The sequence below is a fragment of the Ranitomeya imitator genome, chromosome 4, assembly GCF_032444005.1.
Source record: "Ranitomeya imitator isolate aRanImi1 chromosome 4, aRanImi1.pri, whole genome shotgun sequence".
In the NCBI taxonomy this organism is placed as follows: domain Eukaryota; kingdom Metazoa; phylum Chordata; class Amphibia; order Anura; family Dendrobatidae; genus Ranitomeya; species Ranitomeya imitator.
The window spans coordinates 115,941,855-115,957,509 of NC_091285.1; the positions used below are offsets into that span (position 1 = coordinate 115,941,855).

The 15,655-nt window shown below is 46.8% G+C and overlaps 1 protein-coding gene across 3 annotated transcripts in view; it reads right to left on the bottom strand.

Annotated features, from left to right (window-relative positions):
• Positions 1 to 15,655, bottom strand: part of RARS1 (arginyl-tRNA synthetase 1) — a 630,854-nt gene that overhangs the window by 130,102 nt on the left and 485,097 nt on the right. For all 3 annotated transcript variants that reach the window (XM_069763904.1, XM_069763903.1, XM_069763902.1), the window contains 2 exons: positions 15,277 to 15,386; positions 5,467 to 5,572 (listed from right to left, as the gene is read on the bottom strand). In XM_069763904.1, coding sequence (XP_069620005.1) covers positions 5,467 to 5,572; positions 15,277 to 15,386 — 216 coding nt within the window. The remainder of the gene's footprint in view (positions 1 to 5,466; positions 5,573 to 15,276; positions 15,387 to 15,655) is intronic.

Here is a 15,655-nt window from a genome sequence, read left to right on the forward strand (position 1 = left end):
CACCTTGGCAAAAAAATAGGGATTTTTGTGTTACTCACCATAAAATCCTTTTCTTCAAGACGCTCATTGGGGGACACGGGACTGTTGGGTGTATGCTACTGCCGCCAGGAGGCTGACACTAAGTAAACATAAAAAAAGGTTTAGCTCCTCCTCTGTCGTATACACCCTGACACGGACCGAAGGCAAACCCAGTTTGGTGCAAAAAGCAGTAGGAGAATCAATATAACAGTCAGCATTAATACAGAAACAAACATGTCTAGAAAACGACCCTACCAACTGATAAAGTCAAATAACAAAAAAAAAGAGCCATATGGCTAATAGGGAGGGAGCTGTGTCCCCCAATGGGCGGCTTGGAGAAAAGGATTTTACGGTGAGTAACACAAAAATCCCTATTTCTTCTTCGCCTCATTGGGGGACACAGGACTGTGGGATGTCCTAAAGCAGTCCCTGGGTGGGAAATTGACTCACCGGAGTAATATCCAGGCATCTGCCGCCTATAGGTGAGCTACCGCTGCCTGAAGAATCCTTCTACCCAGGCTCGCATCTGCAGAAGTCTGAGTATGGGCATTATAGTGCTTGGAAAAGGTATGCAAACTGGACCAGGTTACTGCCTTGCAAATCTGCTCTGCTGAAGCCTGGTACCGAAGTGCCCAGGAAGCCCCCACTGCTTGAGTGGAGTGAGCTCTGATTCCGGCCTGAACGATCATGCCCTTGACGTGGTAGGCCTCTTGAATAACTAATTGTATCCACCTTGCTATGGTGGATCTTGAAGCAGCAAGCCCCTTCCTGTGACCCTCAGGAAGGACAAACAGCGCATCCGCCTGCCGAAAAGGTGCCGCCCGAGAAATGTACTTCCGAAGTGCTCTCACTAGGTCTACCATATGGAGAGCTTTTTCCACACAGTGAGACAATGTCCTCGTTAATGTGGAATGAGGAAACCATCTTTGGCAAAAATGAGGGTGCTGGCCTGAGCACCACTTTATCCTGATGGAACTGTAGAAACGGAGCCCGGCAGGATAGAGCTGCCAGCTCTGATACCCGCCTAATGGAAGTTATGGCCACCAAGAATACAACTTTCCAGGAAAGATAGGTCAAAGAGACGTCCTGAAGAGACTCAAAAAGAGCTTCCTGCAAGGCATTTAAGACCAAGTTAAGGTCCCAAGAATCCAGGGGGGCCTGTAAGGCGGTACCATGTGAGCGACTCCCTGTAGAAAAGCTTTCACCAGTAAAGTGACAGCGATCCTGCGCTGAAAAAGAACCGATAAGGATGATATCTGTCTTCTGAGAGTACTTGGTGCAAGCCCCGAATGCAGGCCGGTTTGGAGAAAAGCAAGGATGTTAGGAATGGAGTAACGTAGAGGGGGAAGCCAACGCTTTCTGCACCATGAAAAGAAAACCTTCCAGGTGTGATGATAAATACTTGCTGAGACGGATTTGCGGGTGCTAATCATGGTAGCAGCAACCTTTTGTGGGAACCCGGCCTGCACTGCTCCCCAAACGTAAAGACTGGCGTTTGTCGTGACTACCAGCCAATGGGCTGGGGAAAGGGTTTCCCTTGTGGTAGAGAAGGGCTCGTTGACCACCATGCAAGAGCCTGTCTGACCTGGAGAGACAGACGGCCCCTGAGGTTGAGAGAATACAGATTTTTGTCCCATGCTGCCAACAGTGCATGTTGGAGAGGACGGAGATGGAATTGCGCAAAAGGTACTGCCACTACTGCCGCCACTATCCTTTCTAAAACCTTCATGCAGAACCGGATTGTATGGTAGGTCAACCTGCGAATGATTCTCACCTCTTTGCAGAGGGTCAGGACCTTGTCCCGGGGTAGGATTGTCAACCCTTGTGAGGTGTTGAAGATCATCCCTAGAAAAGAGATTTTCTGAGATGGCACAAGGGACGATTTTTTTAGATTCACCAGCCACCCTAAGCGAGAAAGTGTATCCAGGGTAATGCTGACATTTTCCTCGCAGGCTCGAAAAGACGGCCCCTTGATAAGGAGATAGTCTAGATATGGCAAAACGAGTATGCCCCGGGAATTCAGGATAGACACCATTGCTACCATGAGCTTTGTAAATATCCTGGGTGCGGTGGCCAGCCCGAAAGGTAAGGCAGTGAACTGAAAATGTAGGCTGCCTACGGCAAAACGTAGAAATTTTTGATGCGAAGGGAATATGGGAATGTGAAGATAAGCATCTTGAATATCTATTGAGGCTAAGAATTCTCCCTTTTCCATTGCCGCAATGACTGACCAGAGAGATTCCATTCGAAAGTGACGAATGTTGACAAACCTGTTTAAACTTTTTAGGTCCAGAATGGGCCTTACGGATCCGTCTTTTTTGGGAACCATGAACAGGTTGGAATAAAACCCCTGAAATCTCTCTTCCTTTGGAAATGGAATGATGACCCCGCAGAGCCGAAGGGATTCTACAGTTCTGAACAAGGCTTGTACCTGGGGTCCTGAAGTGGGAAGACGGGAGGGAAAGAACCGGCATGGGGGGAGACTGAGAAACTCTATTTTGTACCCTGAGGACACTAGATCTCTTACCCACCCGTCGTGAACCACCGAGAGCCAGGACTGATAAAACAAGAGTAGACTGCTGCCAACTCTGTCAGAGGCGATCAGATACCGCCTCCAGTCATTTGGCCGAAAACCTATGGGACCTAGATCCCATTGACCTTGGTAGCTGGGACCACATTCTTCAAAACGGGTTGGCCCTGTAGGAGATCTGATGATCTCTGTCCTGATTAGGTTGACCTGGGCCAGCGGGGTTTGACGCTGGGGTCCGACGCTGGGGTCCATCTGGGGTCACAAAAGGATTTGAAATGAGCCTGAAACTGGCGACGAAAGGTTGTTTAATCTTTTGCTGTGGGAGAAAATTGCTTCCCCCCCCTGTGGAATCAGAAATCAGCTGATCCAGTTTTTCCCCAAATAATCGACAACTTTGATATTGGAGAGTTGTAAGGGATTTTTTCGAGGTAGAATCCGCCCACCATGTTCTCAACCAAAGGGCCCATCTAATGGCAATTGTGTTTGCGGCAGCTAATGCCGCACTATTTGCTGCATCCAAAGATGCATTGATCAGGTAGCTCCCAGCTAGGGCTATCTGATTTGACATCTCCGTTAACTCCGCCGTTAGGTCCCTCTCCTGTAGAGCCTTAGTTAAATATTCTGACCAAGATATCAAGGCCTTAGCTACCCAAGTTGCCGCAAAAGAGGGCAAGAGGGCCGAACCTGAGGCCTCGAAAACTGAACGGGCCAAACTTTCTATGAGCCGATCAGTTGGATCCCTAATAGAGTAATTGTTGGGAAGGGATAACAATGTGTTGGAGGCCAAACGAGAAATCGGTGGATCTACCGACGGGGATTCTGCCCACTTCTTACACAGCTCAGGGGCGAAAGGGTATCTTGTATTTAGAGCCTTTTGTCCCAATAACCGTCTGTCCGGACGCTCTCTATGCCATTGGACTATGTCCTCAAACTCAGGGTGAGTGGAAAACACCCTAAGAGGCTGCTTGATCCTTTTGAACGATACCTTATGACCCGAGGCCAAGGTAGATTCGTCCTCTATACTCAAGGTTTGGTTGATGGACTCAATTAGGCAGTCTATTGACTCCTGATAACTAGGTGGCTCAAAATCAAGGGACCCTTCAGAATCACACTCCGAACCCTGTTCACTAACCTCCGCTGGTGAGGGCGAATGAGAAGCGGAACTAAAGGATGCAGATGAACCTGATGGACCGGGAGACGCCGTATGGGTTCACTTCCCCCGCGTCTGCCTAGTGAGAGTACGGCACCTGCAGGCCGGAGGTTCAAGTGAGCCAGAAGACCTCTCCAAGGTAGAAGAACCGCTGTCCCTAGCCGCAGCCGGGGTTTGGAGGGACTCGATTGCCTTGGTTATGGATGCCATAGATCGCTACAAGGACGTGACCCATTTTGGGGGAGAAACTACAGTTTCTGCCTGAGTCACAGGGGAGGGTTCCTGAGCGCGTTCGGAATCGCAGGCCTCACAGAGTTGCTTACTCTGGGCATGCGAAAAAGCAGAATGACAGGCTACATATGCAGTGTATAAAACCATGTGAGACTTGGTCCTTCTAGACATGGTCCTGCTGATGCTATAAACAGCATTTTAGATAGGCTGCAAAAAAACAGATATGGCAGCTGTCAGGCTGGGGGGAGTAGCACTTACCCCAGTCCTGTGTCCCCGTCTGTCCTGTGGAACCTGTCACAGGGTGACGCAACTGCGCTGTTCCCTTTAAAAGGAGCGCTTCCTTGAAGGGTGGTCCCGCCGGAAATGGCGGTGTTTGCAGTCCACTGGCCTATGGGGATCTGAAGCCGTCCTAAATTTTTTCCCCCATGTTCTTCGGTGTTGTGGGGGGCGGGGCCTACGGCCGATGACGCGGTCTGAAGGGGCGCGACTTCCACCCGCGGCCTAACACGGCAGAAGCCGGGGCCTAGATTTTTCTAACCCCAGCATAGGGGGAGGGAGGCGGGGCCTGCCGGCCGATGACGCGACCGGAAGGGGCGGTAATTTCTGACCGCGGCCTGTCGGCAGACACCGGGCGTAAAGATTTACCCGGACCTGCACGAGAATGAAGAGGCCGGGATCCCTGCGGAGTGGCGCTGCCAACGGCAGAAAAAAAAGAAAAAAACTCAGCACCCGCTGTCCCCTGGATGTTTGCTGCAGGAACCCTTCCAGCCCCCACCATGCGATGGAGCTTAAGGTCAGAGGGGGGATGTTAAAACGGACGGTGCAGGCACCCTAACTTCATCTTCCCTTCAGGGAATGAAATTTAATCTTTTGTAGTGCTTCACTACACCACTAGTACACTGGGTGTTTTCTGGGTCCTCTTTATTAATAGATTTTTATAGATAAATTTTATAAGTGTTTTTACTATTATTTATTTATTGCTACCCGGATAACATTGGTGTATTTTTTTATTAACCTTCAGGGGATGAGAAGAGGGACCGTCCCCCTCCATGGTATCACCGCTGTCTACGCATTGGTGATGCAGTGGAGGCCGCACGGACAGTACACATGCACCTGTACAGCCTAGGGTTTCGTTACCTTAAAGTGGTCAGGGCTGAGTCCGGCAAGTCCCACGTCGCGGGAGAGGATACGTGGAGGCGACACTCCAAGTGCTCGCCCCTTGTTGGTTTGGAAAGATCGGACCCCTTCAAAAGGGTCCGTCGCCCCTGTCTCATTTCCATGTGAAGAAAAGGAATATGGAGAGTCTGAAAATCAAACGTGTGCCTCCTTCAGACACTAAGCATAAACTGGGTTTGCCTTCGGCCCGTGTCAGGGTGTATACGACGGAGGAAGAGCTAAACCTTTTTTTATGTTTACTTAGTGTCAGCCTCCATGCGGCAGTAGCATACACCCACAGTCAAGTGTCCCCCAATGAGGTGAAGGAGAAAAATAATATTCTAAATGTATTTTTTTTCCATGATTGGGTTGCACATTTTACCTTATTTCTCTCTTTGTCCTTTAGCTTGTCCATAGAGCGTTTCAAGCCTTCTTCTAACAAATCAATTAATCTAACAGTGTCCCCTGAGCGGGTCTTGAACTTTTTCCTGAAATACACAAGTAGAGCACAGAACATGTATCTGAATGAAACCAGTTAGAAAAGAAGATCTTACAAGCTAGTTCTTGGGTTCAAGCTCGTGCAAGAAATAAAATCCAGTCATCATCTTCAGTACGCTATCAAGGTTTCCTGCTTTAACAAGCATTATATTTTGATGGTGACGAGATGAATTATTTCAGCTCCTTCTTCCTTGTGCACAATGTATAAAATGCTATGTGCACACCTTGCGGATTTGCCTGTGGAATTTTCTGCACAGATTCTTCCTTTCTTGCAGAAAACGCAGTTAAAAATTCGAGCGTTTTTGATGCGGATTTTCATGCGTTTTTTTCATGCGGATTTGTATGCATTTTTGTAAGCTAAATAAAGATCTATTTAACAAAAAAAGAATTGTGATGTCATTCTTGTGTCCAACCTCTTCTTTTACATACTTCATTGAAGAATGTTTACACACAAAGATAGATATACCGTATATACTCGAGTATAAGCTGACCCGAGTATAAGCAGAGACCCCTTATTTTTCCACAGAAAACAGGGATAACATATTGACTCGAGTATAAGCTTAGGGTGGGAAATGCAGCAGCTACTGGTAAATTTCAAAAATAAAAATAGATACCAATAAAAGTAAAATTAATTGAGACATCACTAGGTTAAGTGTTTTTGAATATCCAGATTGAATCAGGAGCCCCATATAATGCTTCATACAGTTCATTATGGGCCCCATAAGATGGGCTCTGCAAATGCTGATTATGGCCCCATAAGATGCTCCATAGAGATATTTGCCCCATATAATGCTGCACAATTGCTGATTATGGCCCCATAAGATGCTCCAATGAGATATTTGCCCCATATAATGCTGAACATGCCCCCCTTAAGATGCTCCATAGAAATATTTGCCCCATATAATGCTGAACAAATGCTGATTATGGCCCCATAAGATGCTCCATAGACTATTATGCCCCATATGCTGTTGCTGCGATAAAAAAAAAAAAAGACACTCCTCTCAACGCTCAGGCCCCCGACACTTGCTATAGTCACCTGCCCCCTGTTACACCGCTGGGTGCCGCTGTGTCTTCCGCGTCCTCTGCACTGACTGTTCAGGCAGAGGGCAGCGCGCACACTAATCGTGTCATCGCGCCCTCTGACCTGAGCATCACTGCAGAGGATGCGGAAGACGGAGCGGTGCCGACGGTGGAACGGGGGACAGGTGAATATTGCGCACTGCCCCCATCATACTCCCCTGCTCCTGGCGCGGCCCCTGCACTTCCCTGGTTCTCTGGGCGCTGACAGTCCATATTCATTACTGTAATGAGGGGTACCATGTGAACGCTCAATACAGGAAGAAGCTGTCAGCGCCCGGAGAACCAGGGACGTGTTGGGACCGCACCAGGAGCAGGTGAGTATTATTAGACAGCTGCCGCTCCCCCTCCCCTGCCGAAACCTGGGAACGACTCGAGTATAAGCAGAGAGGGGCTATTTCAGCCTAAAAAAATGGGCTGAAATTCTCGGCTTATACTCTAGTATATACGGTATCTATAGATGGAAAGATAGATACATCTAGAGAAAGAGATAGATACATCTATAAATAGATAATACCAAGCCCGAAGTTTAGTATAAACATAATAAAATGGTACATAAAGAGATAAACACACACACAATCTGCGTTAGGCCAGGGTCACACTTGCGAGAAACTCGCAAGAGTCTCGCACCTCAATACCCGGCACTCAGACCGGAGCGTTCAGCTGCATAGAAATACATGCAGCCGCACACTCTGGTTCCGAGTGCCGGCGGCAGTGCCGGGTATTGAGGTGTGAGACTCGTGCGAGACTCTCGCAAGTGTGACCCTGGCTTTAAATACAATATGTTTAATTTAAAAAAGGAAAATAAAAATGGAGTGGGCTCCTGTGCAATTTTCCAAACCAGATTGGGAAAGTCAGCGACTGGAGGCAGATTTTTATAGCCAGGGAAGGGGGTAATACCCATTGAGCTTCCCAGGCAATTAATATGAGCTCACAGCTGTATATTTAGCCTTTACTGGCTATTAAGATAGAGGAGCCCCCCCCCCAAAAAAAAAAATGAAGTGGGGTCCCCCTATCTATATATATAATTGGCTAAGGGTTTTTCCGTCTGTCTGTCTGTCTGTCTGTCTGTCCTGGCGGCCTCGACCAATCAGAGACGGGCACAGCATGGCGACGATGAAACCTGCGTCTCTGATTGGTCGAGGCCTCCAAGCCTCGACCAATCAGCGACGGGCACAGCGACGATGATGTCATAAAGGACGTAGACATCCCGCGTCTGATTGGTCGAGGCCACCAGGCCTCGACCAATCAGCAACGGGCACAGTATCGACGTAGATGTCATAATGGTTGCCATGGCGATGATGATGTCATAAAGGTTGCCTCGACCAATCAGCGACGGGCACAGTCTGCCGCGAATTCTGGAATCATCATTGTCCATATACTACGGGGACATGCATATCCTAGAATACCCGATGCGTTAGAATCGGGCCACAATCTAGTAGTTAATAACCAGCAAAGCCTATGCAGACAGCTGCAGGCTGATGTTAATAACCTAGGAAGAGGCCATGGATAGTGCCCCACCCCGACTACAAATACCAGCTCTCAGCCGCCCCATTAATGGCATATCTCTAAAATGCGCCAATTCCGGCACTTACCCTCTCTCTTCCCACATGCCCTATAGTGGCAGCAAGTGGGGTAATAGTTGTGGGGTTGATGTCACCTTTGTATTGTAATGTGACATCAAGTCCACGGCTTAGTAATGGAGAGGTGTCAATAAGGCACCTACCCATTACTAATCCTCTAGTTGTAATGTTAAATAAAGACACAGCCAGAATAAAGTATTTTAATGAAATACTGAATGAAAGTATTTTAACCCCTTCCCGACCTTTGACGCCACGTAGGCGTCATGAAAGTCGGTGCCATTCCGACCCATGACGCCTATGCGGCGTCATGGAAAGATCGCGTCCCTGCAGATCGGGTAAAAGGGTTAACTCCCATTTCACCCGATCTGCAGGGACAGGGGGAGTGGTAGTTTAGCCCAGGGGGGGTGGCTTCACCCCCTCGTGGCTACGATCGCTCTGATTGGCTGTTGAAAGTGAAACTGCCAATCAGAGCGATTTGTAATATTTCACCCATTATAACGGGTGAAATATTACAATCCAGCCATGGCCGATGCTGCAATATCATCGGCCATGGCTGGAAATACTAGTGTGCCCCCACCCCACCCCTCCGATCGCCCCCCCACCCCCCCGATCTGGCCGGTACACTGCTCCGGCTCCCCTCCGTCCAGTGCTCCGCTCCCCCCGTGCTCGTGTCCGCTCCCCCCGTGCTCCAATCACCCCCCCGTGCTCCAATCACCCCCCTTGCACTCCGATCCACCCCCCCCGTGCTCCGTTCCACCCCCCGTGCTCCATTCCAGCCCCCCCGGGCTCCGTTCCACGCCCCCCGTGCTCCGTTCCACCCCTCCCGCGCTCCGATTCCCCCCCCTGTGCTCCGATTCCCCCCCCCGTGCTCCTCCCCACCCTATCATACTTACCGATCCAGCCGTGGTCCCGTCCGTCTTCTCCCGGGCGCCGCCATCTTCCAAAATGGCGGGCGCATGCGCAGTGCGCCCGCCGAATCTGCCGGCCGGCAGATTCGTTCCAAAGTGCATTTTGATCACTGAGATATAATCTATCTCAGTGATCAAAATAAAAAAAATAATAAATGACCCCCCCCCTTTGTCACCCCCATAGGTAGGGACAATAAAAAAATAAAGAATTTTTTTTTTTTCCACTAATGTTAGAATAGGGTTAGGGTTAGGGGTAGGGTTAGGGTTAGGGGTAGGGTTAGGGGTAGGGCTAGGGTTAGGGGTAGGGTTAGGGTTAGGGGTAGGGTTAGGGCTAGGGTTAGGGCTAGGGTTAGGGTTAGGAATGTGCACACGTATTCTGGTCCTCTGCGGATTTTTCCGCTGCGGATTTGATAAATCCGCAGTGCTAAACCGCTGCGGATTTATGGCGGATTTACCGCGTTTTTTTCTGCGCATTTCACTGCGGTTTTACAATTGCGATTTTCTATTGGAGCAGTTGTAAAACCGCTGCGGAATCCGCACAAAGAAGTGACATGCTGCGGAATGTAAACCGCTGCGTTTCCGTGCAGTTTTTCCGCAGCATGTGTACAGCGATTTTTGTTTCCCATAGGTTTACATTGAACTGTACACTCATGGGAAACTGCTGCGGATCCGCAGCGTTTTCCGCAGCGTGTGCACATACCTTTAGAATTAGGCTATGTGCACACGGTGCTGATTTGGCTGCGGATTCGCAGCAGTGTTCCATCAGGTTTACAGTACCATGTAAACATATGAAAAACCAAATCCGCTGTGCCCATGGTGCGGAAAATATCGCGCGGGAACGCTGCGTTGTATTTTCCGCAGCATGTCAATTCTTTGTGCGGATTCCGCAGCGTTTTACACCTGTTCCTCAATAGGAATCCGCAGGTGAAATCCGCACAAAAAACACTGGAAATCCGCGGAAAATCCGCAGGTAAAACACAGTGCCTTTTACCCGCAGATTTTTCAAAAATGGTGCGGAAATATCTCACACGAATCCGCAACGTGGGCACATAGCCTTAGGGTTAGGGTTGGAATTAGGGTTGTGGTTAGGGTTAGGGGTGTGTTGGGGTTAGTGTTGTGGTTAGGGGTGTGTTGGGGTTAGGGTTGTGATTAGGATTATGGCTACAGTTGGGATTAGGGTTAGGGGTGTGTTGGGGTTAGTGTTGGAGGTAGAATTGAGGGGTTACCACTGTTTAGGCACATCAGGGGTCTCCAAACGCAACATGGCGCCACCATTGATTCCAGCCAATCTCGTATTCAAAAAGTCAAATGGTGCTCCCTCACTTCCGAGCCCTGACGTGTGCCCAAACAGTGGTTTACCCCCACATATGGGGTACCAGCATACTCAGGACAAACTGCGCAACAATTACTGGGGTCCAATTTCTCCTGTTACCCTTGTGAATCTAAAAAAATGCTTGCTAAAACATAATTTTTGAGGAAAGAAAAATGATTTTTTATTTTCACGGCTCTGCGTTGTAAACGTCTGTGAAGCACTTGGGGGTTCAAAGTGCTCACCACATATCTAGATAAGTTCCTTGGGGGGTCTAGTTTCTAAAATGGGGTCACTTGTGGGGGGTTTCTACTGTTTAGGCACACCAGGGGCTCTGCAAACGCAACGTGACACCCGCAGACCATTCCATCAAAGTCTGCATTTCAAAAGTCACTACTTCCCTTCTGAACCCTGACGTGTGCCCAAACAGTGGTTTACCCCCACATATGGGGTATCAGCGTACTCAGGAGAAACTGGACAACAACTTTTGGGGTCCAATTTCTCCTGTAACCCTTGGGAAAATAAAAAATTCTGGGCTAAATAATTATTTTTGAGGAAAGAAAACGTATTTATTATTTTCACGGCTCTGCATTATAAACTTCTATGAAGCACTTGGGGGTTCAAAGTGCTCACCACACATCTAGATAAGTTCCTTTCAGGGTCTAGTTTCCAAAATGGGGTCACTTGTGGGGGGTTTCTACTGTTTAGGCACATCAGGGGCTCTGCAAACGCAACGTGACGCCCGCAGAGCATTCCATCAAAGTCTGCATTTCAAAACGTCACTACTTCAATTCCAAGCCCCGGCATGTGCCCAAACAGTAGTTTACCCCCACATATGGGGTATCACCGTACTCAGGAGAAACTGGACAACAAATATTGGGGTCAAATTTCTCCTGTTACCCTTGGGAAAATTAAAAAATTCTGGGCTAAATAATTATTTTTGAGGAAAGAAAACGTATTTATTATTTTCACGGCTCTGCATTATAAACTTCTATGAAGCACTTGGGGGTTCAAAGTGCTCACCACACATCTAGATAAGTTCCTTTGGGGGTCTAGTTTCCAAAATGGGGTCACTTGTGGGGGGTTTCTACTGTTAAGCCACATCAGGGGCTCTGCAAACGCAACGTGACGCCCACAGAGCATTCCATCAAAGTCTGCATTTCAAAACGTCACTACTTCACTTCCGAGCCCCGGCATGTGCCCAAACAGTGATTTACCCCCACATATGGGGTATCAGCGTACTCAGGAGAAACTGGACAACAACTTTTGGGGTCAAATTTCTCCTGTTACCCTTGGGAAAATAAAAAATTGCAGGCTAAAAGATCATTTTTGAGAAAATAATTTTTTTTTTTTATTTTCATGGCTCTGCGTTATAAACTTCTGTGAAGCACTTGGGGGTTCAAAGTCCTCACCACACATCTAGATTAGTTCCTTTGGGGGTCTAGTTTCTAAAATGGTGTCATTTCTGGGGGATCTCCAATGTTTAGGCACACAGGGGCTCTCCAAACGTGACATGGTGTCCGCTAATGATTGGAGCTAATTTTCCATTTAAAAAGCCAAATGGCGTGCCATCCCTTCCGAGCCCTGCCGTGCGCCCAAACAGTGGTTTACCCCCACATATGGGGTATCAGCGTACTCAGGACAAACTGGACAACAATATTTGGGGTCCAATTTCTCCTATTATCCTTGGCAAAATAGGAAATTCCAGGCTAAAAAATCATTTTTGAGGAAAGAAAAATTATTTTTTATTTTCATGGCTCTGCGTTATAAACTTCTGTGAAGCACCTGGGGGTTTAAAGTGCTCAATATGCATCTAGATAAGTTCCCTGGGGGGTCTAGTTTCCAAAATGGGGTCACTTGTGCGGGAGCTCCAATGTTTAGGCACACAGGGGCTCTCCAAACGCGACATGGTGTCCGCTAACAATTGGAGCTAATTTTCCATTCAAAAAGTCAAATGGCGCGCCTTCTCTTCCGAGCCCTGCCGAGTGCCCAAACAGTGGTTTACCCCCACATATGAGGTATCGGCGTACTCGGGAGAAATTGCCCAACAAATTTTATGATCCATTTTATCCTACTGCCCATGTGAAAATGAAAAAATTGAGGCGAAAAGAATTTTTTTGTGAAAAAAAATTACTTTTTCATTTTTACAGATCAATTTGTGAAGCACCTGAGGGTTTAAAGTGCTCACTAGGCATCTAAATTAGTTCCTTGGGGGGTCTAGTTTCCAAAATGGGGTCACTTGTGGGGGAGCGCCAATGTTTAGGCACACAGGAGCTATCCAAACGCGACATGGTGTCCGCTAACGATGGAAATAATTTTTCATTCAAAAAGTCAAATGGCGCTCCTTCCCTTCCAAGCCTTACCATGTGCCCAAACAGTGGTTTACCTCCACATGTGAGGTATTGGTGTACTCAGGAGAAATTGCCCAACACATTTTAGGATCCATTTTATCCTGTTGCCCATGTGAAAATGAAAAAATTGAGGCTAAAAGAATTTTTTTGTGAAAAAAAAGTACTTTTTCATTTTTACGGATCAATTTGTGAAGCACCTGGGGGTTCAAAGTGCTCACTATGCATCTAGATAAGTTCCTTGGGGCGTCTAGTTTCCAAAATGGGGTCACTTGTGGGGGAGCTCCAATTTTTAGGCACACGGGGGCTCTCCAAACGTGACATGGTGTCCGCTAAAGAGTGGAGCCAATTTTTGATTCAAAAAGTCAAATGGCGCTCCTTCCCTTCCAAGCCCTGCCGTGCGCCAAAACAGTGGTTTACCCCCACATATGAGGTATCAGCGTACTCAGGACAAATTGGACAACAACTTTCGTGGTTCAGTTTCTCCTTTTACCATTGGGAAAATAAAAAAATTGTTGCTAAAAGATAATTTTTGTGACTAAAAAGTTAAATGTTCATTTTTTCCTTCCATGTTGCTTCTGCTGCTGTGAAGCACCTGAAGGGTTAATAAACTTCTTGAATGTGGTTTTGAGTACCTTGAGGGGTGCAGTTTTTAGAATGGTGTCACTTTTGGGTATTTTCAGCCAAATAGACCCCTCAAACTGACTTCAAATGTGAGGTGGTCCCTAAAAAAAATGGTTTTGTAAATTTCGTTGTAAAAATGACAAATCGCTGGTCGAATTTTAACCCTTATAACTTCCTAACAAAAAAAAATTTTGTTTCCAAAATTGTGCTGATGTAAAGTAAACATGTGGGAAATGTTATTTATTAACTATTTTGTGTCACATATCTCTCTGGTTTAACAGAATAAAAATTCAAAATGTGAAAATTGCGAAATTTTCAAAATTTTCGCCAAATTTCCGTGTTTATCACAAATAAATGCAGAATTTATTGACCTAAATTTACCACTAACATGAAGCCCAATATGTCACGAAAAAACAATCTCAGAACCGCTAGGATCCGTTGAAGCGTTCCTGAGTTATTACCTCATAAAGGGACACTGGTCAGAATTGCAAAAAACGGCAAGGTCTTTAAGGTCAAAATAGGCTGGGTCTTGAAGGGGTTAATGAAACACCAGTTTCCCATATTTATTATACAGCTAATCCATGCGACACCCTCGATCTTCTGCAAAAAAAAATAAAAAATAAACCAACACAAACACTCCCTGTTTCGATGTAGTCCATTTAATAACGAGAGTCCCACGACGATCTCCCGTGTAGAGCAGACACATCGGGAGATGTGACCGCTCTACAGGGGCCTACAATGACACACTGACCGGAGATAATACTCCCGGCAGTGTACTTCATCAGAGTTCGTGCTCTCACTTTACGGCACTACCACTGCATGAGAATTTCCTCACACAGCAGTGCCGCAAGTAGCAGGACGAACTCCTGTGACAGCGGCGGAGTAATACAGTGCGGGAGGATCACCTCCGATCAGTGTATCGTCTATGGAGCCCCGTAGAAAGGATCTCTACACGGGAGATCGTCGTGGGACACTCGTTATTAAATGGATTACATCTGAACAGGGAGTATACTATTGGTTTATTATTTTATTTTTTCTGCAGGCGATCGAGGACGTCGGGGATTAGCTGTTTGGCGAGTATGAACTGTATGAATATATGTGATTTTTTTTACTACTCAACAGAGTAGCCGGATGATGGGCCTACTACTGTCCCATCGTCTAATATTGTTACTGTAGCAGACATAGCCGGATGGAACTAGTAGTCCCATAGGACGATGCCTGCCTACACACAGACACACACCCACATCCGTGCACACACCCGCAAACCCCCGCAGACACACACATCTTCTCCGCTCACAGTCTCCACCCAGATACTCTTCCTCCTCCCTATCTTCAGAGTTTTTGCACGCAACTCCGCAGCAAAACCGCAAATCTTTTTACACCTGCGGTTTTGACTAACCCTATGGAAGTCAATGGGTGCAGAAACGCTGCGGAAAATAAAAAACTGCAAATCTGCACGTATTTTTCCGCAGCATGTGCACACCAATTCTGGATTTCCCATCGACTAACATTGGTTGTGCATTACAATGATGATTTGACGCAATTTCGTGTATCCAAAAATGCTGCGGATCAGCATCAAAATCCGCAACGTGTGCACATATCCTAAAAGACTTTTCTTTTGGACAGGTCACAAATATTAGATTGGAGGAGATTATACTGAAAGGACCTCAAGAGCTAATGAACTGTTTGAAGCAGCTGCGGTGCTCAACTGACTGGGATTTAGTTGCAATACCAAGCACAGCCATTGTGAAAAGTGTAGCTGTGTATAATCCAATATACACAATCAATAGGTCACAGTACTTGCCAAAACATGGCAGACCCTTTGAACATTTTTTCATTACTCACTTGTCTTCTCCTAGGACAACACCAAATCCGGCATGTTCTATTCTGGTCACTTTTGCATCATACCACCCAATCATTTCAGCAGCTGAAAACACAGTCTGAAAGTGAATGCCCTGTAAAAAATACATCAAACAATAACAATGCATCGCAACAAAAACACAATTACCTAAAATACAAACTGTCCAGCCTTACTATGTTCAATTACACAGGTCTGCGACTAAAAAGCTGTTTGATTATTTTCATCTAATTTCCATGTATTTTGGTGTGCTGAAAACGAAAAAAAAAAAATATTGAAAAAAATCCTGGATGTCAGGATTTGCCACAAAATGCAAAATTCTCTTCAAATTTAGTATATTTTTCTCAATTTTTGGTATTTTTTTTT